General features: G+C 49.2%; 2 protein-coding genes across 8 annotated transcripts in view; one reads left to right on the plus strand and one right to left on the minus strand.

Moving 5' to 3' along the window:
• Positions 1-271: 271 nt before the first annotated feature.
• Positions 272-1,349, plus strand: ascl1a (achaete-scute family bHLH transcription factor 1a). Its single transcript, XM_029164154.3, has 2 exons — positions 272-1,111; positions 1,209-1,349. Exon 1 carries the CDS (start codon positions 490-492, stop codon positions 1,096-1,098), a length of 609 nt encoding a protein of 202 aa, XP_029019987.1. The 5' UTR covers positions 272-489; the 3' UTR covers positions 1,099-1,111; positions 1,209-1,349.
• Positions 1,350-2,473: 1,124 nt separating this feature from the next.
• Positions 2,474-22,721, minus strand: part of LOC114861695 (uncharacterized) — a 37,458-nt gene continuing 17,210 nt past the window's right edge. For 3 of the 7 annotated variants that reach the window (XM_055512132.1, XM_055512130.1, XM_055512129.1), the window contains 10 exons: positions 22,223-22,375; positions 19,983-20,147; positions 18,866-18,949; positions 18,557-18,633; positions 17,496-17,586; positions 13,398-13,592; positions 7,921-7,991; positions 7,646-7,756; positions 7,485-7,582; positions 5,015-7,236 (listed from right to left, as the gene is read on the minus strand). In XM_055512132.1, coding sequence (XP_055368107.1) covers positions 6,894-7,236; positions 7,485-7,582; positions 7,646-7,756; positions 7,921-7,991; positions 13,398-13,592; positions 17,496-17,586; positions 18,557-18,633; positions 18,866-18,949; positions 19,983-20,147; positions 22,223-22,375 — 1,388 coding nt within the window. In that variant the 3' untranslated portion in view covers positions 5,015-6,893. The other 4 variants (XR_008695775.1, XR_008695776.1, XM_055512131.1 and 1 more) reach the window with 4 other exon arrangements.

A 22,721-nucleotide genomic window follows, 5' to 3' on the forward strand; every position in this document is an offset into this window, starting at 1 on the left:
ACTTATTTATCACTTGTTGCTTTTTTAAATTCTTTCTCAACACAAACTGATTCTGGCTTGAGCGCAGATCTGCGTCTTTCTCTTTCTTGCGCCAAACTCTCTCCCGTGTTGCGGACGCTCCTCTGCGCTGAGTCGCACCTACTGACTCCCAGGATCAGACGGAAAGAAAAAAACCCCACCGCTGTTTGTTTAGTGCTTCAAGTGGCACGCGTCCGGCGCACGCAGCGCACCGGCACCGGGGCAGGAGCCCAAGGTGAATCCACGCGACCGGGGGGCGTGGCCAGCGCCTCTTCCAAACGTATTGATAAGCGGTGGCGTCGTTCCTCGAGGACTCAGTAGAGCTTCGAGGAGCGCGCCAGGCAGCAGCCCAGCGGACAGCCCCCACTGAACAAGTGCGCGTGAAGCGTCCCCAACACGTGAACGGCACGAGCAGGACGCACCGCCCGGAGAGCCGCTGACTTCCTCCCAAGTTTTGTATTTTCCCTGGAAATGGACCTCACAGCCAAGATGGAGATTAACGTCGGCCAGCAGCAGCTCATGCCGCCAGCCTGCTTCTTCTCCGCCGCGGCGGCGGCGGCGCAGAGCGTCCAGCTGAGCCCGGGCGGCAGCAGCCAGGGCAGCGGCAAGTCCGCGTGCAAGCAGCCCAAGCGGCAGCGCTCCTCGTCCCCGGAGCTGCTGCGGTGCAAGCGCAGGTTGAACTTCGCGGGCTTCGGCTACACGCTGCCGCAGCAGCAGCCGCACGCGGTGGCGCGCCGCAACGAGCGGGAGCGCAACCGCGTGAAGCTGGTCAACAACGGCTTCGCGACCCTGCGCGAGCACGTCCCCAACGGCGCCGCCAACAAGAAGATGAGCAAGGTGGAGACGCTGCGCTCCGCCGTGGAGTACATCCGCGCGCTGCAGCAGCTGCTGGACGAGCACGACGCCGTCAGCGCCGCCTTCCAGTCCGGCGTGCTGTCGCCCACCATGTCCCAAGGATACTCCGCCGACATGAACTCCATGGCGGGGTCACCCGTGTCCTCCTACTCGTCCGACGAGGGTTCCTACGACCCGCTGAGTCCGGAGGAGCAGGAGCTGCTGGACTTTACCAACTGGTTCTGAGCATCTGTATGAGGTAAGAACCGCCCGACAGATACTGATACTGAGACAGAAACGTTTATTTCAAGCCCCTGAACAGCCCTTTAACGTCTGTTTTCTCCGCGTCTTGACAGAAGTATGGATCAAGTCTATTCACTGGCGTCGCGCGCTTGTGATGGTCCTGGAGGAGGCTGGGCGATGAACTGTGCACGCGCCTTGGTCGTGCGTCCTGAGCGCCCGGTCCTCCCAGACTGTGAGGCACGAAGACGGACGGACGGACGCGGCCTTAACGTCCTGGGAACTCGGGGAAGTCAGGCCGCAGATGTGACGGAAGCCGCCCGGTGACGTGGGAATCCAGGCTCCTGCGCGTTTGCCCGTGATAAACAAAGCCTCACCCGAAAGCGAATCGTCAGCAGCACATTAAAAACATTATTTAATACGTCGCTCCTCCACTATGCTAAATCCAATCCCAGAGCACCAAACCTTTGATAAACCTCTCAGACCTTTTGAATTCAGAAAATGCTTCCAAGATTCCGGATTTATTCTATAAATTCTATATCAAACGCTTTTTTGAAATATATTAAGATATTTTTGTATGTAAGAGATTTATAGATGTTTTGTACACATCCTTTTGTATATATTTTGTCTATATATTGCGAAGTTGCTTCTATACCTCCTGCCTATGTAGACGTGTAGTCTATTATTCCTTGGCTCTTCTGTTCACGAGGTTTCCAGGAGTTTGATACTCCGATGTTTTTTAGCACCAATGTGTCTTATTTAATAGCAGAACCATGTTATTGCATTATGTCTTGATGTTCATAATGATCAAAACGTATGCAGCTATTGTCCAAACAGAGCGCAATGGTGGCGCATTGTCTCGTTCTACTGCCGGCTCTACACTGTCTTCACAGAAACAGAGGTGGAAAAAAAGTCTTATATCCATATTTACTACACTAGTCCGAGAATAAAACAGTTTGCTACCGAATCACCGTTCATGTCTTACTTGTGGATGTCTGAACCGTGGGGACACTGGGTAACAGGTCCCAACATGTGGTCTGTGGATAAACTGGGATGGAGCTGCAATATCAGCTGCCGTTGTCACAAGGAAGACAGAATACACACTTTACGCACATTTTACGCACGAACACGATCTCGATCCTCTACAAGGATTAAAGTCGCCACTTTCCAGCAAAGGTTCACGTAGTGTAACTGTCATTTCTTTCTTTTTGCAGTCGTGACTAATCAAGGAAAAATATCTAATTTGCGCGGGTCTAGTGGTCTCTGTCGTTTATTTGTTAAGTGCACGGTTTTTCGTTGGAGGCGTCCAATGCAGCTTGAATCAGCGCGTAAACTGGTATAAAATAGAAAAGTTGGAAGTCGAAGCTTTTAGAAAGAACCAAAGCTGCAGTAATTTTCCAGGTTTTATCTACGACTCAAAATCAAAGATACGTGTTTCTAAGCGCGCAAACGGCCCGAACTTCGCCACGTTGCAGCTTTAATCACTGGCTGTAATAATAAAAGATGAGTTCACGCTGAGAAATAAATAGATATCGTCTCCTTGAATTAGTGCTCGCAGTGAATGTGACTGGCTGTATCACACGCTGTGGGGGGGGGGCACCAGAAGATGCTGAGGTAGAGCTGGTGTTTCTGCGAAAACGAAGTTTGACAGGTAGGCGGGGGCTGCGGCCGGACGCGTGTCCGCTCTAATGACTGAATGGGGTTCGTGTGGTGGTCGAGTGGAGACACGGAGCTGAACTGGTGGACGGCGTGTGCCTCGTGCAGCTGCGTGCCGCCACCTGCGAGGAAGGAACCTGCGCGTGGCTCCAGTCCAGGCGGCTCGGCTGTGAGGAGCCGCCGTTACACACGTCTGTGACTCTGAGGTGGAGAAAAAAGGAAGGAAATAATAAAAGGTTTGAGTCAGGGAAAAGCGAGGCGTTGTTTCGTGTTTCGAGTCCGTCCTGTTGGTGGTTGTGTGGCGGGGGTTCAGGGGCCACCAGGGGGCCCTGAGGAGAAGAGAAGACTGAAAAACCTCGAGCTTATTATGACTCAACGTCTTCTACTCCCCACATAAACACCAAAAATAATTATTATGGAAATATGTTGCAGACATCAACCGTGGACGTCCATCGTGTGTATTTGCTCTGTTTAAATTGATAATCATAAAATATGGCATCAGCGGAGCCCTGAACAAAATAAAACCACTAGATTGCAAAGAAAAAATAAAAAGCAAGGTTAATAACTGGGCTTTGATTTAAGATCCTTGGATGGATATATTTTATTATTCAGTTAATTTAAACAAGAGCAAGAGAATCCAACGCTTTGAGAGGACTGATTAACACGGGCTCGGATGCAGATCTCGTAAGGGACGGTTCTGGGTTTTCCCCCACCCATCACTGAAGCTGAGAAGCTGTTGATCAGTTCATTTCCAGCTGCAAACAGACATTTGAGGCCCATAACAAACTGTATGAAGCTGAAGAATTAATTTAAACCACTACTGAAAAGCCAGGGAACCTTTAAAGGTTGTAGTTGACTGTAATGCTGATAACATACAGATGAGGAAGGGACAAACAAAGCCGCTGTGATGCAACGCTCCTGGTCTGCCTGTCGGTGCCGGTTACACTCCCTCTGTCTATGAAGCGTGGCCCAACCTTATCTAATTGGTGAAGCTGAGCCAAAACAAAGGCTCAGGCTAGAATAGGTTGAATATGTCATTAGAATCATCCATTGGTGCTGACTGTGTCGGGCGGAGGAGCAGAGTCACATACTGATGATATTTCAGGTGGGAGTGTTTTTTATAAACAGCTGAAGGATTTCAGGACCACAGACAGCACTTCCTCATGCTCCGTGCACCTCATCCATCTGTTTTACCTTCATTAGACCTATTGTTCTGTGATCAGAACCCCGATCACTGTGTTGGCAGCCGGGCCGGTACCAGCCTCACACATCCGGGAGGCGACTGAAGTCGTTGAGGGGGTTGGAGATGACCGACTTGTGGATGAGCATGAAGAGCGGCAGGTAGGCCAGGAAGTCCAGCAGGTCCAGAGGAGGGATGTGCTGCAGCTCCAGCCGGACGGCCGCCTCCTGCTCCAGGCGGATCCCCCCGGCCTTCAGCTCCAGCAGCAGCTGCTCGGCGCTGATGAAGCCCCGCTGAGCTCCGGCCTCCCCTCGCTGCTCCTCCAGCAGGAACAGGAAGAGTTGCTGCACAGGTCAGAAACAGGGAAGCGGGCTCAGGACGAGTCCTCAGCCCAGCAGCGCATGTGTGGGTGCTTTTGTGTTCCCGTGCTCGTTGGGGTGGCCTCAGGTTACCTCGACCTGTTTCCCGTCTTATTCGAGTGCACCTGTTTGCTCTGCTAATGCAGTCTAGTAATTGTTGGGGGACAGGGGGACTAATCCTTAGCAATTAGCCCATTCCTCCCCACCAGGCTCTCCAGTTAACAACCCTATCCCTAACACCTCTATAATTACAACGCTTCCCCTACCTGCTCTGGGCTCAGCTTCCACACTTACAGCCACCAGCTTTCATGTGCCTCCTGCCTCTCAGGGGCTCGGCACTGCCTCGTATGAATGCCTGTGAGCTGCCAGCTGGTAGGCTGGTCCCAGTCCATCTGAGGTGAGCTGCATGTCTGCGGCTGATTACAGGGCAGGGCGGCGTGGACGGCGTGCTCACTGCTGGGCTCTTTAATGAGATTAGGGCTGTGCTAATCTAGGAAAAGTGAAAAGCAGGCCTCTCCTCTTCCCAACTTGCTTCCCTCATTTCTATGCATCAGGATTCAGAGCCTCCCATTAGAAAGCAGCTTTATAAAACAAGCTATGGAATTTCCTTTTAAAGTCTTATAATTACACAGAGGAGACGTGACTTCACCTTGGCTTTGAAGAGCCTCACTTCCAGAGAGCGAAAGTCCATGTTGCTGATGAGCGACCGCATAAACTCACTGGAAGAGAGCAGGACAACATTTAGAAACAGGTTTTTCAGCAGGTGCTACGAGTCAAGATCTGCTCTGGCTGGATCCTACACTTCCCACAATGCAACACTGTGCACACCTTCTCTCCCTGCTGGTGAAGGTTCGTGTTCATCAAACTGCATTTGTCAGTTTGTGATTAACAGAGCTGATCGTTTAAATAAATATACAAAACCAAACTAAACTTTTATTCATTCGTCTAAAACTGATTAGTGGTCAGTGATGTGCAGACGCAGTCGGAGTGGCTCACTGGCGGTGGCGGATGATTTTTGGCGGGTGCGTCCCATGCGACGCTCTGTTTACAGAGACGTGATGGTAAAGTGTTCTGAGCCCATTGTGGTTGCTCACCGTGGCCTGGCTGCAAAACAATGCGTGGGCACATGGGGACGTCCCGCCAAAGTAACGGATAAAACCGCTCGGCTTCGGGGACGGTGGCCGCTGGGGGCGGGGGCGCCGGGAGGGGGGCGGGGCCATACGCAGGGGAACCCGGGCCGGGCCACACTCTGCGGCGATCGGACCACTGGCGGACAAACAAAATCTAGGTCCACTCGGACAATTAGAGGGAGACACGGCCGCTCCTGTGCAGCGTGTGGCACAGCGGCAGCCGTCCCTCCGCTAACGAGCGCCCAGTGTTAATGAGCCCCTCCTGCCCGCCGCTCAATGGCCTGTTGGAGTAAAGAATAGCCAAGCGCTGGGCCGGCGAGTACAATGCATGCCTGAGTGCTTCCAGGGCCCTGATTGGCCCTTGTCCTCCAACCACAGGGCTGGGGGATGGGGACCAAGGGAGACAGGGCAGCTAATGATCGTTAATTGCACTCGGTTTGCAGTAAAAAAGTCTGAACGCTGGTGGGCTGAAGACACTGATGTGATAATGGGCAGCGCAAATGAGAGGCGAGGGCTCAGGAGACGGACCGCAGAGGCTCTAATAGCAGCCTAACCTATTTTCTTTTGTGGGCCCTCCTCTGGCTCCCTGCTGGGGCGAACACAGCCGACCGCTCGCTTACGTAATGCACAACATTTTGGCGGCTGGAGTACAGTGAGGCGGGGGTGCAAACACACTCTGACCTAGTTCCATGGGACAGAAAGGAGAGTTGTTTTGGAGGACCCAGGGTCTGGTCCGGTACCTGCTGCCCGGCGTCTCGTTCTCCTGGTGTGCTCGTTTGCACAGATCCATGGGAGGATGCGCTGAGCACAGTGGCTGCGAGAGCTTCACTGACGCTGTGTGGCAATGTGCTCGCCCTGAGGGAATGCGGCGCTGTGTGAGGTGGACTTGTTGCCGAGCACAATGCTGCACGGGGACAGATGGGCTGAGTCAGGGGCCAAAACAGCACGGAGGGCGCTGGGGAGGCGAGGAGAGGCGAGGGGGGACGTACAGTTAAAAAGAGGAGCGTTAAAGCAGGGAAGGCTGCAATTAGTGCGAGGTCCAATCCATGAAAATGTGGGATGCACCTCCTCAGGTTTCAAAGCGCCGCATGGTCAGAAAGGCCGATTGTGTAACTACTGTTGCGGCTCATTTCTAAGCTTGGATTAGACACAACAGGATTAACTGAAGCAGGTAAGAGGATCAATTTAGTGCAGTTGGGATGAGATGACAGAAGGATACTATTGTTTTCTCCGCGTGGAGGAGCTGGCATTATGAACGCTGATCTTCTCTCATCTTAGCATTCACACTAAAAGAGGAGTTGTGTGAAAAGAGGTTTATTATGGACATTCATTATCATTACTATAATTGCCTCTATACAGAGCAGACGCCCCGGTGAGGCAGGCAGTCCACAGGCCGCCTCTAACACACAGCACAAAGGGCCGGCCGTAAATCAGGGGACCCGTGACCCTGGCCCAGTCCTCGCTGAGAGTGAGCTCTCACTCCAGGGCCAGGGAGCAAGCCTTGACCCAGGGGGACCTCCAGAGCAGGCTTGGCTCCACACACTCCTGTCTGTAGGAAGCTATAAACCCCAGGGCAGGAAAGAAAAAGCACCGTGTGTGGGAATCTGCAGCATATGGAGCATTATGTGGTGGCACAGAGGCCGAGTTCAAATCACAGTGATGGGTGTCTGTCGGCTCAGGGTTCAAGCCAGGACCACGGCCGATTATTGACGCGCTGGATTCCCACAGTTGGAAAGTTGTCATGTTATATGTGACCTCGGGTTTAGGACACACTTGGCAAATCCTCACAGCCTCGAAAAAACAACTCAGAGACTGGAAACTGTGGCGAGAAAAATCAAAAATAACATAAGAAATTTAAGCCCAAATTTCAACTTTCATATAACGAACTAAATATATTTGAGGTCAAATTGGTTGTAAAGTTATTAATTTGCTTTGACCCCATGAACTGTGACACCAGGGAGAGGATCAAAGACAACCCAAAATCAGCTGCACTGTGCACACGCTCCTTCCCGTGCACGGGAGGTCAGCGGCTGCTCGGAGGAGGAGCCAGGGCTCACGGCCACTTACTCCATGGTGGCGATCTTCTGTGCCAGACTGGCGATCACAGCGAAGAGCCTCAGGTCAACCAGTCCATCTGTCACTCTGAAGTCCACCATCTCCAGGATCTGAAGAGGATTCAATGTCAGTGCACGTACACACGAGTGCGCGTGCGTGTGTATGTAACCAACCCTGTAGACGTATATCTCTTCTTCATCGCTCAGGAGCTCCGGAGGGATGATGTTCTTAAGAGCGAGCAAGACCTGGAGGCAGGAAATGTAGCCGTCACCATCACTGTCCTCCTGCAAGCAACACATCATCATCATCATCATCATCGGTTCCCAGACTACCTGCAGACTCTCATCTGATTATTTGAAATGTGCTTTTTTCTACTGTGGTTTAGTTTTAAGCTACAACAACAGCGTGTGAAGGTGAATGAACATGGTGTCGCTGTCTTCTCACTTACTGCTTCAAAAGCTCGTTTGTACTCAGCCAGCTTCTCCTGACTGAAGATACAGTACTTGGCCAAAAAGTCAACTGGAAGGAGAAAAGACAAACAATGAACCTTCAAAGCGCCTCCACACATGTTGGTTTGTTTTTTGTGTCATAGATTAGATGATAGATGATCAGCATCAGAGCGATAAAACACAACAGCACGCTGGGAAGTCAGATCGGTGAAGGAAGCATCACTGTGGTGAGACAGAGGTTAAAAATGAAGAGCGGCTCTTTACAGTGTCGACTGCAGAGGAGCTGGAGTTTTGTTCTTAAACATCTCATAAACATCAGACCCATATTCATATGTTGACGTGCGGAGGTGGACCCCACCCATGGATCCTTCAGCAGCCAAACGGAGGGAGAAGGACTTTGAGGACGGGGAGGGGATGGAGAACGGGGGCTGTTAAGCTGCTGCCACTTCAATTTGGGAGATGAGAATGAGTCTGCTGAATAATGGATCTATTCATTGGTTCGGAGAAGAAAGACGAGCAACAGAGTTGATATCAGTCTGGACTTAAAGCTCTGGACCTCTGGGGTTTCTCTGCAGTAGCAGGGGGGCAGTTTGAATCTGCCATTTATCAGCTTAGGCCTAATCAAAACCAGGCCTTCCGTGGCCTCAGCCTTTCTCATGCTAAACGTTACATTCGCATCTAGTCAACTTGACTTGTTAAAGCTTGATTGATCAAAAAAGCTAGGGGGCCGCCTCCGCGCATCTGTTTGCAAATATCCGCGATGGGAAGCGGCTGCAGGACGACGAGAATCTGGACTCACGCGTGCAGGGATTTAGATCTGCCTCGCTGAAAGAGGCGAGCGTGGCGCTCAATCTGCTGCAGCCTGCGACGCGGTGAATAGACTCCACGGTGTCTGTCCTTATCGGCAGCGAAGCTGAGGTCCACTGACCATCTGGACCCGCAGCTGATCTCTTCTGCTCTGTAACGGATCACTGGGACCGCTCAGGTGGATCAGGAGACGGAATGGGTCGGCTCAGCGCCTTCACCACTGCAGGCCTCTATACAGTATACGCCACACACAACCTCAAGCTGCTGCTACTACACGTACAAAACCCAGGTCAATTAGCTAACGACTACTTGGATTTCCAGCTTCTTCCAGAATGTGCCTCCTGTTGAAGTCTCTCTCTCTCTCTCTCTCACACACACACACACACACACACACACACACACACACACACACACACACACACACACACACACACACACACACACACACACACACACACACATACACACACACACACACACACACACAGAGTCTAAACTGCGGTGCTGGAGCAGGTCTGGGGGACTGACTGAGGGGACCCCACCGTCAGGGAATCAGCTGGACAAAAGGTGCAGTGGAGTGAGAGATTGAGGGAGGAAGCGAGGAGCGAGGGCGGTGGAGGAGCGGGACAAAGCCCAGGCAGAAAAGCCTCCTGCCTGATAGCCTTATCTGATTCCAGTCCAGCGCTTGATGGCTTTTTTTTCCCACCCTGCCTTTAAAGCACACAGGTTGTGCCTTTGGTGTGAAGCCTAGCAGAAAATGTTAATCAAGAGAGGGACTGTGTGGAGAAAGGCGAGAGAAAGGGGAGAGTCACTTTGTCGAGGCCATAATCTGTAATGAGACCCAGGCGATTCAGTTGCAATTGAGGGAGGAAGAATGGGGCCGTGATGATGATGAGCAGGGAGGTTCACTCTTTCACCGGCGTTTGTTTTTCTGGCTTGTTCTGTTTGTTTGAGCCGCTGCTCGTGCGCTGGTCCGCAGGCCGCAAACAGCCGCGGGTCACAGCTCATTTAACACGCAGATGACAAACTACTGGCCTGACAACTATTGGGCCTCATCTCTGCATGATTCATCTGCCCTTCGGTGGCCATGCTTTAGTCCAGATCAGCAGATCTGTGGCACAAAATTATTTTACAAATCCAGAAACTTCCAGATGCAAAGTGTCTGTTTCTTCTTTAGACGGAGCATCAATCCTCACTTTGTGTCCTGGTGAATGTGAATGTTTGCTTCCCGACAGATGATACAGCTCCTGTAAATTCTTTGGAGCTCCATTCCTTTTCTGGACGGCTTCTCTGGAGAGTGTTGCTTATTTGGTTGTAAATGCTGATGTTCAGCATCTCAGAGCGATTGTTTGTTTACTCCAGCCAGATCTCTGCTTCCCAGTTTCAGATTTTGATCTTAGACCCAGTTTTATGTGGTGGTAGGATGATGGCAGAGACGATAATTCTACACATCTTAAAATAATGTGAATAATAAAGAAAAGTTGCTTAGTAGAGGAATGTTTTCTGTGTTAAGGTGGTATTAGCTTAGGAGCTGTATTGTAGCATTAATATAAACTAATAATCAGATTAATGCCTAAATAAACAGTTTACGAATGAGTAAATCCTTAAAAACAGCGTCTTTCATAACCGACTGGAGTCTATTGTGTTTTGAAGCGCTCACTTGTTTGTTGCTCTTTCCCGCTTAATCCCAGACTTTTGTTTGTGCTCATCATCGTCGCCGTATAAAGTGTCCCATAAATCCTACAACAAAGGTCACATTGAGCGGCGGAGCGGAGGTGGCCCCGTTTTAAAGCAGGAGAACACGGCCCACATCCAGTGAATTTAGAGCAGATCACGCACGCACGCACGCACGCACGCACGCACGCACGCACGCACGCACGCACGCACGCACGCACGCACGCACGCACGCACGCACGCACGCACACACACACACACACACACACACACACACACACACACACACACACACACACACACACACACACACACACACACACACACACACACACACACAGATCTAACGGCGCGTCTATGGGATATGGGCCCTATGGGCGAGGTGTGAGGCCTTTAATTTCACAATCGGCAGAATGAGGCATCGTGGCTCCTTGTGAACAGATCTCAATCTTATCTGATATCTGAGTTACATACGGCACGTCCACACATGTGCAGGGCTTTATGTAAACTATGATAATAAATGTAACATTAGGCTGTTTAAGTGGATTTTCCATTTACGTCTGTTAAAGCAGAGACATAAACAGCTTAGATTAGTGAACTGAGTCCTTGTTAACAGCTGAGTAAAACTCGTGCATTATCTTTATTTTCACTATCACAAGTCCTACATGAGCTAAACCCAGATAAGAACCTGTGTCTCTGTCTGGGGATTTTTAGCCGTTATGACCAATCAGGCCTTTTGGGTGAAAAGTGAAGCAGTTCTCTATGATAACAAGGCTATGTGACAACTACTTGGTTACCGTGACGACGGCCTGGATCTGATGTTTACTGTTTACTGTTTGTGTGACCGAGGCGGTTGTACCTGTTCTACCGTCTGATCTTTGCACACCTGGACAACTGGAAACGGGCACAAACCGACACCTGCTCCGTCACATGCGCCCTCACGCACCGACGCGCTGCCAGGCCGCTCATCAGCCTGATCCCAGCAGAACCTGCGTCTGGCTCCCTCCCCAACGGCTGCTTCCATCAGACAACTGAATGCTGAGCCCTGGGCTCCTCTGCTGACTTCTTCTTTTGACTCGAGCAGCTCCTACTCTTCTCCCGCAGGCGCTGTTGTTGCGCCATTGAAACTCGACTCCTCCCCCTCACTTTCCCCCAAAAGGCTGAGGCGTGTGTGTTTGTGTGTGTGCGCGTGTGTGCGTGAGATGGGGGAGGAGGTGGGCGGCAGGAAAACAAACAAAGGCACACGTAGCGGCCGCACTCCCGTCTCTGGCTGCACGCCAGCGGCCTCAACCACAGATCGCCACAGATCTCCTGAGATAACCTCTCAATGCGAAATCATCTGCTATTATTGTCCCGCCGCTCCTTGACATTGTGCCATTAATAAGGCCTTTGTGGAGCGCGCGCTCTGTTTGGACACCGTATAATAGACTCTTTGACAGCTTCACTTTGCTCCCGCTCCTTTTTTCTCTCGGGTGAATACGGCGGGCATATTCCACGCTGCCGCTCATCAATGGGCGAGCTGTTTGTTTGCTCAGTCATTCTGGACTGGTAAATACATAGAGGTATTCCACAGTGAAGGCTGAGCAAACAGAGCCTGCATAAAGGCCCTGTAGCTACATAAGGGATGTCCTCCAGCACACAAACACACCGTCACAAGCAGCACCCCCCCCCACCCAGGTTTAGTGGACTGAACACATCCGCTAGCTCCGATCTCCACCCACAGGTAGATGACTGTAATCCAGACTCCTGGGGGGTGGCGTGTGGTGGCTGGCGTCAAGGCCGCCAGGTGTTCCACATCAACACGGACAGTCATCAGGGACCTTGGACCACAGAGTCCCTCGCACCACGCTCAGCTGGTGAACAGGCACAAAGGAGACCACAGCCACTTGACATCAGCGTCGGCCTCTTCTCCACCGCTTGGTGTCCTCACAGACAGAAACAAACGAAGCTGAGCTCTTCCACGCCCAGAATGCCGCCGCCGCCGATGGCTAATGACAATATTTAGTGTTCATCACATGTAAAAGAGGAAAGTCACAGACTGAAAAGCGTCAAAAGGAGGGAACTTGTTCTGGACACTTCTCCTAAACGACTTCCTCTTGCTAAATAGCGATAATTAGGCATGAGAGGCCACAGATTCATGTAGAAAGGCATGTGTGTGGCTCGGTGAGGAGGGGGCTCCCTGTTTTGGGAATCTGTTGACAAGTGGTCAGTGTTGGACTCGAGTCAATTATGACCAGTTAGGCCTTTTCAGAGCTTAATGAAGGGCCACAGTTACAAGTGTCTGGATGAGACACAGACACACGGACTCACACATGACAAAACAAGCAAACAGCAAACGGCAGCGTGCATCAGAGCATGTCCATATAATAAACAAAGCATGCAGGACATCTTCCTGTGACTGTAATGTCCTCAGAGAGGTTCCTCACAGCCATCAGTAATAACCTCCCTGCAGAACAGGCAGCACAGGGTCCTCCTGCTCTATTAGCATCTCAACAAACCTGTCCAATCAGTCCCATTCACGGGAGCCAGCTCTACGGAAGCACCCTGACCTGGCCGACCTCTGCGAGGGCCGTCCCCTCAGACTTGACCTTAGGTGTGGACGCTTATTGTTAGCGCCATCAGCCGCAGCTCTACCACAAAGGCTCGGACGCCAGGAATGAGGCACTTAAGGGAGACTGGAGAACCTCTGGCTAAACACGCAACCCTACAAATCAAGTGCTTTAATTTGAGGCAAAGGCTTTAGAGAGGAGTGATGGTTATTACATGGAGGCGCTCAAAAGGTTTAATGTATTCAGTACCAGCTTTTTAATCTTTCTTCTACATTACTGAGTTTTGGTGAATGTTAGTTATTCCTTTCATTTCTTTGGTCCCAAACATGCAGATGCTATGAGCTAAACCATCACAAGGAGGAGCTGCAGTGAATGCGATCACCAGGGGCTTTGCAACCTGAGTCGTCAAATCGCAGCACCAATAGCTTCTCTGTGCTATGACTCACAGTCCTCGAAGTCGGAGGGGCCTCTGGGGCTGTTTCTCTTCCGTGGAGTCGTGTCCTGCAGCTTGGACAGCAAGTGCATCACCTTTGTCTTCCTCTCCTCCATCTTTGTGTCCCGCTCCTCACTTCTCCCAGTGTCGTCCCTCCACCCTGGATGATCGGACTCATCGTCATGACCTCCGTCATCTAGGCAGGAGTCTGGATTGAAGACAGAAAAATTAAAAGGGTGTTAGGTTACAATATAAAGACTTATATCAACTAAGTCCTTAAGAATTTCATGTTTTATTGCTGCAATGAAATTTCCCCACTGAGGGACAAATGAAGGTTTATCTTATCTTATCTTAAGTAAACCACATCTGCATTCATGGCCGTTTATGTGGAAGCAGCCACTTAGCAAAAAGCCTTAAATACTTTTTCTGGCCCTTTAATAATTGTTCATCTAAATGCAGCATCCACGTCTCCCTTCAGCCCTTTCAGCGAACACTCTGCCTGAAACTACAACAGCTTCCATTTTGACGCTGAGCAGCCAATTAAGAGTCCCATTATCTCCAAACACAAAGTCCACAGAACGCACGTCCTGATGAGGCAGTGCCGAGACAAAGAGCACCATCAATGCAGACTTGAGCTTAAGGAAGGCTCACATTGTAATTTGCAACACTTCCCATTTGAGTTTCAGACTCTTTTCTTCAGCCTACTTTGGCAAACATGAGTGTTACTTGTGTTCGTGCATGCGTGAAAATTCAAATGTGATACATTTCAACGGGATTCTACACAAGCAGGGGAAAGCTTGACTCCAGGAGCTGACAGGCAACAGATTCATGGATGCCGTGGATTCATTTTTCCGTCAGTGAGCATGCAGGGGTCAGCGGCCCAGATAGATGGAGCCATGTCTCATTTGACAGGCCGTCTTCCACCACACTGCACCCAATCACACGCTGCCGTCAGCCTCCCTGTCGCCATCCAGCTCCAAATGCCGCCAAAAGGGACGAAGGGGTGACAAATTCATTCCACGCTGGAGCAGGAAATTAATCATGACTTGCTCATTTCTCCACTACAACATAAACCAAATATCTAGGATGCATTCTGGATGCCTGTGAGGTGGAGAATGATTTCTTGACGCTGTCACCCATAGAATGGAACCAGAAACAAATGCTTCAAATTGGGTAAAAAATAAAAACATAAGCGGCTTTGTTCTGCAAATATTGTATGATGTAATATAAATACTTCAAGTTCAAGGTTAAACATTTCTGAATTGGGATTGAGGAAGAAGGAGGGAAGCAGCTTTATCCTTTCACAGTAACATCTGAAGGTTTCATGAGCATAAGATTTGTACAGTGATATATTTTTAGTCTAGTTTTAATTAAACACCATTTGCACAATTTGATTTTCTACTCTCCACTTGAAGATTGTCTTTGAATAAACTAACTTAATTTGTGCAACTATTTACTGGTTATTTGAAAGAAACTGGGAAGGTAGCTGCCATTTTCTAGCTTCTCTATGTGCTGTTTGATAAAAGCAGGGGTTAAAATCTGGGACTGTTACTTGATGAAGTCTGACACAACAGCGAGTAAAATGATTCAGTATCTGGTTTCCTCCTTTTGAATCGCTCCTATCCTCACCCCCAGCTTGGTCTAATCCATGAATGCAGGACAGTGATTACTGGTCAGTTCAAGCTGGAAACAAGAGCGCATCTAAAAGCAGGTTACCATACCAACCACCGCATCTGAACACAGCAGATAGCTGGATTTGGCAGCGAGCGGCCAAGTCAAATCCCCTCGCTGATCTTGAAAAGGCCACCAAAGACAATAAACACACAGGCTGCCCTTTACACCCCCCCGCAGCTCGGCCCAACAGCCAGCTCACCATGCAGAGGCAAGAAGGTTGGACGTGTATCTCTTTCTTGCCGTGTTTGAGAAAGGGATGAGCATGAGTGAGACAATCGGCGCAGCGAGGCTATTCACTGATGCCACCCATCGCCTCTCCTCCTCTATCTGCTGCAAGAATGGCAGAATGGGAGCAGGGGTGGGGTAAGAAGGAAAATCCTCAGCAAATTATTATTCATGGGGAGGGGATTTTCCTTTCAGGCTCTTTTATCGACGCCTTTCTCAACACGTCACCCTCTCTATCAGCCCTGACAAGTGCCAATCAAAGGACTCACGTCCAGGTTTTTTTTAGGGGAAACGCTGGAGGATTTCGAAGACAATAGTCAACGAGTCCACAGTGGCAGTGGCTTAAAGACAATGGTGACATGGCTACACTGTCAGTGTGTGGTCCTCGGGGGGAAAACGATCCTTGCTTAGGACATGACTAATCTCTGCTTCCACCAACTCCAGCGTTGTGGAGCTTAATCTGCCCCGTAGCTTCCTCAGTGTCCCACAACAATCCGGCAGGGCCAGTTCAGATTAGTGCTCTTTGTGGCCCCGCTCACCGCTACATTCACTTGGACGCTAACATCTTCAGCAGCAGCTGAATGCTAAACGCCGGGGTGAGCGCACTGCGACCTGGGCAGCGGGGAAACAGTGGCGAAACAATTATGAGGGGGGGGGGATTATTCTACCTATGAATTCCTGATGAGCCAGCACGGACAAAAGGTTCATCGAGAGTTTTAAGCTTTGCTTCGTTGTCATGGGGTCGAAGGAGGTGAATGATTCATTCATTTGGAGCAGGCACAAGAAAAGTTAAAGACAAGGGCCTGTGGCTCTGGAAGGAGCTTCTGAAACATAACCCTTTCTAATTAAAAACAATGTCTGGTTGAATTATGGGTAATGTAGTACTTAATTGTGAGCGAAAATCTACTTCTCTGTCTGTGCTTCATGGCTCTAGACCAACACCTGTCCCACACTCAGCTGACCTGTCTCGTTACCCTCTGTCACCTGTATAGACACTCACTGGCCACTTTATGAGGTGCTGCACAGCCAAATACAGCCACTGTGACATTTACACACTCAGAAAGTTAAAGTTACAAGCCTCAAAGGCCGACAGCTCACTATGCAAACGGTATGAGAGTCCCATTTTCTTAAGCGTCTCATATCCATCGAGTCAAATTGGGGTCATCCCCTCCATTACTGGGGAGCCCATTGAATTGCTGGCACCTCCAGGAGAACAGAGTCTCACCTAACCACACAAAGGCATGCCACACACTGGGCATCATTTAGAGACAACGTGACCTCAAGCGTGACCTCTCCACGCCCTGCTGGTGACCCACCTCCCATCCTCCTCCTGCTGAGTGTGACCGTGTATTTGGCCTCTAAAAGGTCAATGCACACAAGCCTCAGCCCAATTCCTCTGGGTGACATCTCTCTTCTGGAGCTGGGGCGGTTAACACGGCAAAGTCTGGTTATAAAGTGAGTTAGGAGCTAAAAGACAGCATTTCAAGGGAATTTAGCTCATTGCCTGTTATGCTAATGGTTGTGCATTGTAAACCATGAACAAGCTAGTAAATTAGTCAATCCCTCTTAAAAATAAGTAAAGGTCCCTCCTGCTTGGAGGGATGGCAGGGATGTGTCAGTCACAACCTGAACACAGAACAGACAGGTTGACGTTTGTTTGTTTTAGAGCATTTGTCATTGAGGATCTGAATGCTCAGCTGACTCCACATCAATCTCTGATGTGAAGGATGCATTTGTAATGTCCTGTAGAAACGTACCATGGCTCATTAGTGACTGATACTGGCCAGTGACAGATGTGGACACGAGGTGGGAGGCTATTAGAGCTCAACACTGACTCTCCATTTCCATGTGGTGACAGCAGTCCTGACCTTTTCCTCGTCCTGCGCCGCCAAGCTTTCTAGTGTTTGTGTGCTGTACAGTAGGCGCCGCCTCTGAACCATCGCTCAGGCTCACGGCCACACAGGTGAAGGTGATACTCCAAGCCAGCTGGCCCTAGCGAGGATTAGTGGGCTTAAGTGTACCGGAGGCAGGGGAACGCCAAACACGACGCTGCCAATGGGGAGACAATGGCCACTAATAAAGCAGAGCTGACAGGGACTGAGTGGGCTTTTACTGGATCAGACACTAACAGTGAAGTTGGGCTCTTGTACTGATTAAGTACGGGCGTTAGAGGCTCCCAAAAGTGAGCGCTTGCTTCCTAGCGGCACAGTACCATGATGAGACGGGCAGGGGGAACATGCTGACGTATGAGTCGGGTCTATGATCCAGGAGGACGATGACCATGAGCCTCCTTCAGATGCATCCTGCAAGAAACAGAAGCAGGAAAACCTGCAGTTACAGATTGGCACCAGTGTGATGGAAAAAATAACACTTCTCCCACTTTGTAGAACTTTACAAGCATTTTGATTGGATAATTCAGACTGTAGTTTTAAATGGATTTATCCTCATTCAGATTCACCTCGGTGCAGTGCATTCAAGCAAGATTCAGCTTCACTCTGCAGAGGCTGAAGGTCACAGATATCTTATTTAAAGCCCATCATTGTAACCTTAGTTGAAGCTGGAGCCATTAATGCTGATGGCCTTATGATAAACCTGCAGCATTAGGTAATTCTGCTTTGCCGATGAAGCCTGACGCAATAAAACAGTTTATCTGCCACCAGTGTGTGGACACTTGTTTTAGGAGCATTATGCATACGACGGCATGAATCTCGCTCAGGGCACTCCAGCTCCTCATTGTGGCTCGACATAATTGCGGGAGGGGCTTCTGAGTTTCATTCATGCTTTTCAGAAGCTGCATCTCGTCTGTCATAAAGAAGAGATTAATCGCGAGTCACGTGAAGCACCTGCGTCCGTCCATTCCGCTGCAGCCCAGCATGCGCGCGCTCTGTTCACCCCTCTGACCCCTCAGTCCCTGTCTGATCCTGCTTGTTGTGCATCCTCCAAAAGAATTCCACCCCCCCGAACAGAGCGAGGCTGCCGGCTCCTGTACAGTCGCCTCTCTCTGTGTCCCGTGACTGATTAACCACACACCTGCTGCACGCCGCATGCCCTCTGTTATATTGTGTTTCAATTATCAACAACAGTTGGCTCGTCTTAATAGAACGACTGTAATAAATGCATGCCAGTTCAGCTTTGTAAAGGGGAGGGGGGTTGTGTGTACCAGGGTTGGGGTTATTATCTGAAAGGACTTGATTCCGCATTGCTGCTCCAAGAGAGAATCTGACAGACGAACAGAAGATGGGGTTTGTCCTGTGAACAGCTAGTGGCACTCACCGATCTGGCCTCCTGGACTTTCCCCGCAGAGTCGCACCTTTCAGAGATGCTGCCAGATGTGCGAGGCCTCAAAACACCTGACAAAATCACACAGGACAGCGTCAAGCCAAGGGGGAGCGTGAGCAGTCGTGTGCGTCCATGCACGTGTGTACATAAGTGTTAGTCTGTGGTGTGCAATTACATGCATTTGTCTTTTGTGCTTGAGTGTATGCACAGATATGAGTAATGCAGTGTATTAGCTCCAATTATGGCTCATAATCTCTGAGCAAATAAAGGGAGACATGGAGCAACAAAACCCCAGAGGAGCACCTGTCTGCAGAGGCGTGCCAGGTGCAAACATTGTTCTGGAGACAGAGAGGAAGGCCAAGCTTCCAGCAAACCCAGACAGACATTCTCCTCACAGAAGCATGAAAAGAAAAAAAAAGAAACTACACTCAACAAAGCTGACTTTTACATTTAGAAAATTCTTGTTGCATTGTTTTGGTTGTATTTCCCAGGTCTCAAGCTAATCCACAAATATTAAACTCAAAAAATTAGCAAACGTCATCCTCTGGGGACAATGACCTACTGTACTGAGACACTGCTGGTGGAATATTGCCTATTGTGCTAATGATAGCAAACACTGTCCCTTTTTCATTTTCAGATTGAGACCTTTAGAAGCACATTTAAAACCTTAAATGATAAAATGATCTAATAAAAAAGTTCACTAAAAGACATTTCTTGGAAGATTTCAAGTGAACTGTTAATGTTAATGTTAACGCTAGCCAATACCAACGGGCGCGGGACTATACACATCTTTTGTGTAAACAATCTTCTCAGTTTCTTATCCGCTGTAATGTGTGCAGCGCTTGGTGCTAAGTGTCTGCTGCTATCTCACTTGGACTTTCCCGGTTAATGATCCACTGCAGCGGTTTGATCTTTATTAATACATACACATCCTGATATGCCCATAAACCTTTCTACTCAGCTGCCGCACCTCTGGGGGGAAGCAGTTAGAGCTCGCAGCAGCACGCCTGGGAGCAGACGAGAGCGGTATCACAGCTCAATAAAAGGAAAAGCCGCTCGGAGCCAATAAAGGCGTCGCTCACGCTCAAGGCCGGCCGGCAGGATCACACACCTCCAGTGTCATATTTTCCCGTCTGGTTGTGGGTGTTTTCTCATCGCACGCGGACACACCTGTCTGACTGATCCCTCTTCATAACGTGACGGTTTTGTGGCCACGGGAGGATTAAATTGATTAAACTGAGATTGCTTGCCAGTCACACTCAACTTGATCCCAGCCAGCACAAACCTATTGTTGCGCTGATGAATGTCTAAAGGGAAATTAAACATTAAACAAACATCTGGAATTTTATATTTTTAGTATTGAACCGGTCATAGTGTTGGGTGCATTTATTCCCCTCATAACTCTGACTTTACTTTATACCTGCCGAACTCCAGCTAAGCTCGTCCCAGTTCTCCTCAAAGCTGCCGGCGCTCTGCAGGGTCTCAGGCTCTGCTCTGTCCAGCAGGAGCAGCTGAACCCGGGACAGTGAACCCAGGTTCCCTGAGTCGCAGCCCACGGTCAGCGCCGCCAGGCCCGGAGACAGCGCTGCAGGGAGAGAGACCATAAAAGCTGAAATAGTGACAGCGGACGACCAACAACAACTTGTTCTGCCAACAGGTTTACATTTGCATGTAAGTGATCTGAGGAACAAAACTAATTGCCCTGTAACTGCAGGAAGTCAAACTAGTTATTCCATTTTCTTTCCAGACACAAAACAGTATTTTTCATAACTGTAAACGTGTAAAACAAAATTCTACCGTCTTAGTTCCACTATTTATGGATTTCTGTATTTCTAAACCCCCAAAGACAAATAAGCAAAGTAAAATCAGTGTACTAGTGAAGTAATTACAAAAAATATACTGCCGAATTGCAGTAAATATCAGGACTAGAGAAGCACAAGTTTGATACTGTGCTTTGTTGTTTCAGCTCAGGTTTGTGAGAGCTGACACCTTGTTTGACTGGGGGTTGATTGAACCTGTAGGTGAAGCAGCATAGATGAGAAACCTACCGTTGACATATATAGTACATATCACAGGCCAATGTGCTCCCATCAACTGAGCTTTCTTTGTTTTTCAGGGCAGACCTAGAACCAGTTTAATTGTGAAAGAAGAGTGTTTGAAGTTTAAATCAATGTGTAATGATTTCTTATCCAGAAACACTTACAAAGTAATGACTCAGGTTGACTCTAAAAGTCCCTGCCTCCTCGCCTCCACCACGGCCCACTCCCAAAGGCCTTATCGTCACACCCAATTAAAAGCGGATCAGTGACAGCGTGGCCCTGTGCCAATGCAAATCCCCGAGCCACGCTGGACCTGGAGCTGGGGATTTCACACAGCACGCTCGGCTGCAGATACCGCTGCAATACACACCTACACGCACTCTCTGCCCCAACAAGCTCGAGGAAAGCCTCCACGACCCCTTTACATCACTAAAGCTCCCACAGGTCGAAGGCTTTCAGTTGGTGTCCGGCCTGCGCCACATAGTTTCAGTTTGGAAGTCAAACCGATGCAGGTAAAGTAATCCCACAGGTGAGAAAAAGGAACTGTTGCCTCAGCAGATAAAGCCAGGAGTCGTTGGGAGGAAATCCCTGGGATGACTCTGGCTGGAACGTTATGTTACAACCACACATAGGTATTAGTTCATCATTAGCCAAAAGTAGCCGCAGATTTAAAAGACACTCAGCAAACACGGTCAGATAACAAACGGCTAATCTAGTTATTAAGTCGTCAGGCACGCTGGGATGGAATGCTAATGGCTTCACGTCCCCTAACTAAAACACACATGTTCAAGTCTAGTCTCAGGCCTTTTATAGCAAACAGTTCAGATTGTTTCACAGCAAGGCTTTATTTTCTGTTGGTATATTAGTTTATGTCAGGCCTCATATTTTTGTGTCCTTGTGGGATGGCTGTTAGTCTCATGTTAACTGGGATCAGAGAATTCAAAGCAACCTTTTTAGGACTTAGATTCAACAATAGAAATAAACACAAAAAGACAAACTGAACCAAAACCTGACCATATCTTCTCTTTAACACCGCTTGCAAGGTCTGTTTAAATGTTTTCCTCATATGTAAATAACAGTGAAATACCGTTTTTAATTCCATCCACTCTGTGTTAAAGTCAGATAAAATATCTGCATTTTATAAAAGAAGCCCGGCCACATTCTATACAGATGTAAATTGTGCTTCAATCAGCCCGATTAAAATCTCCTCCCATTTGGCAGAGCAGTGGGCTTTTTAGCTCCGAGTTGATTTTATCACACGGCTGTTGCTGTGGCAGCAACCACCCTGATCTGTCCACGTCCTCAGGGCAAAGGTCACAGGGGTCAGACAGAGGTTCGGCTCGAGCAAGCAGGTTAAACACCTTGTTGGGATTAGCGGGCTCTGAGGGAGGTGGAGGACGTCTTCATCTCTGCAGCAGACACATTGTCGCGCGCGTACGCACGCACACTTACTCGGCCTTAGATGAGCCCCTGCCTGTGTCAAGGCAGCAGTCCCAGAGTAAGTCTAAGTATAATAACAAACAAGGTTCAACCTGCTTCAGACATAATATTCTAAAATGGTAATTAGGCTTCATTGATGACAGTGCATTAGGGTGTGAGTGTCTGTGAGTCCATACTGTACCTGAGTCAGGTGAAGACGTGCCCGATGAGTCTGAGGCCTCGTCTAGCGACAGACAGGAAGTGGACAGGGGAGCGATGGCCTCCAGTTCATCGAACACGTGAGACTGCGTGCAGCTTAGTTCAGAGTAGCGTGATGCTGCTGTGCCGCAGCGTCCTGCACCAGAGAGTGGGCGTATAATAAAACAAGATGATGGGGAGGATTATTTGGGGGTTTGCATTTTACTTTCATTTTGCACAGATATTTAAAGATTTAAAATGAACAATAACTACAATGCATTTGTACTGTGTATAAGTACTGTCGAGTGTAATATAATTTGAGCTTAGAACGAGCCCAGGACCTCCAAGGGTGAAGCCCTGAGGTGCAGAAGGCCTGAAGTTGGACCTTAGGGCTAAAAGCTCTTCTCATTCAATGAACAGAGTCAAAAACGCTGCCTTTAAGCCCCAAAAGCATCGGAAGCTGTCAGGCTAATCGCTAATTACTTTCCTCCTCTCTAACCATC

Source organism: Betta splendens, chromosome 9 (assembly GCF_900634795.4).
Source record: "Betta splendens chromosome 9, fBetSpl5.4, whole genome shotgun sequence".
NCBI lineage: Eukaryota > Metazoa > Chordata > Actinopteri > Anabantiformes > Osphronemidae > Betta > Betta splendens.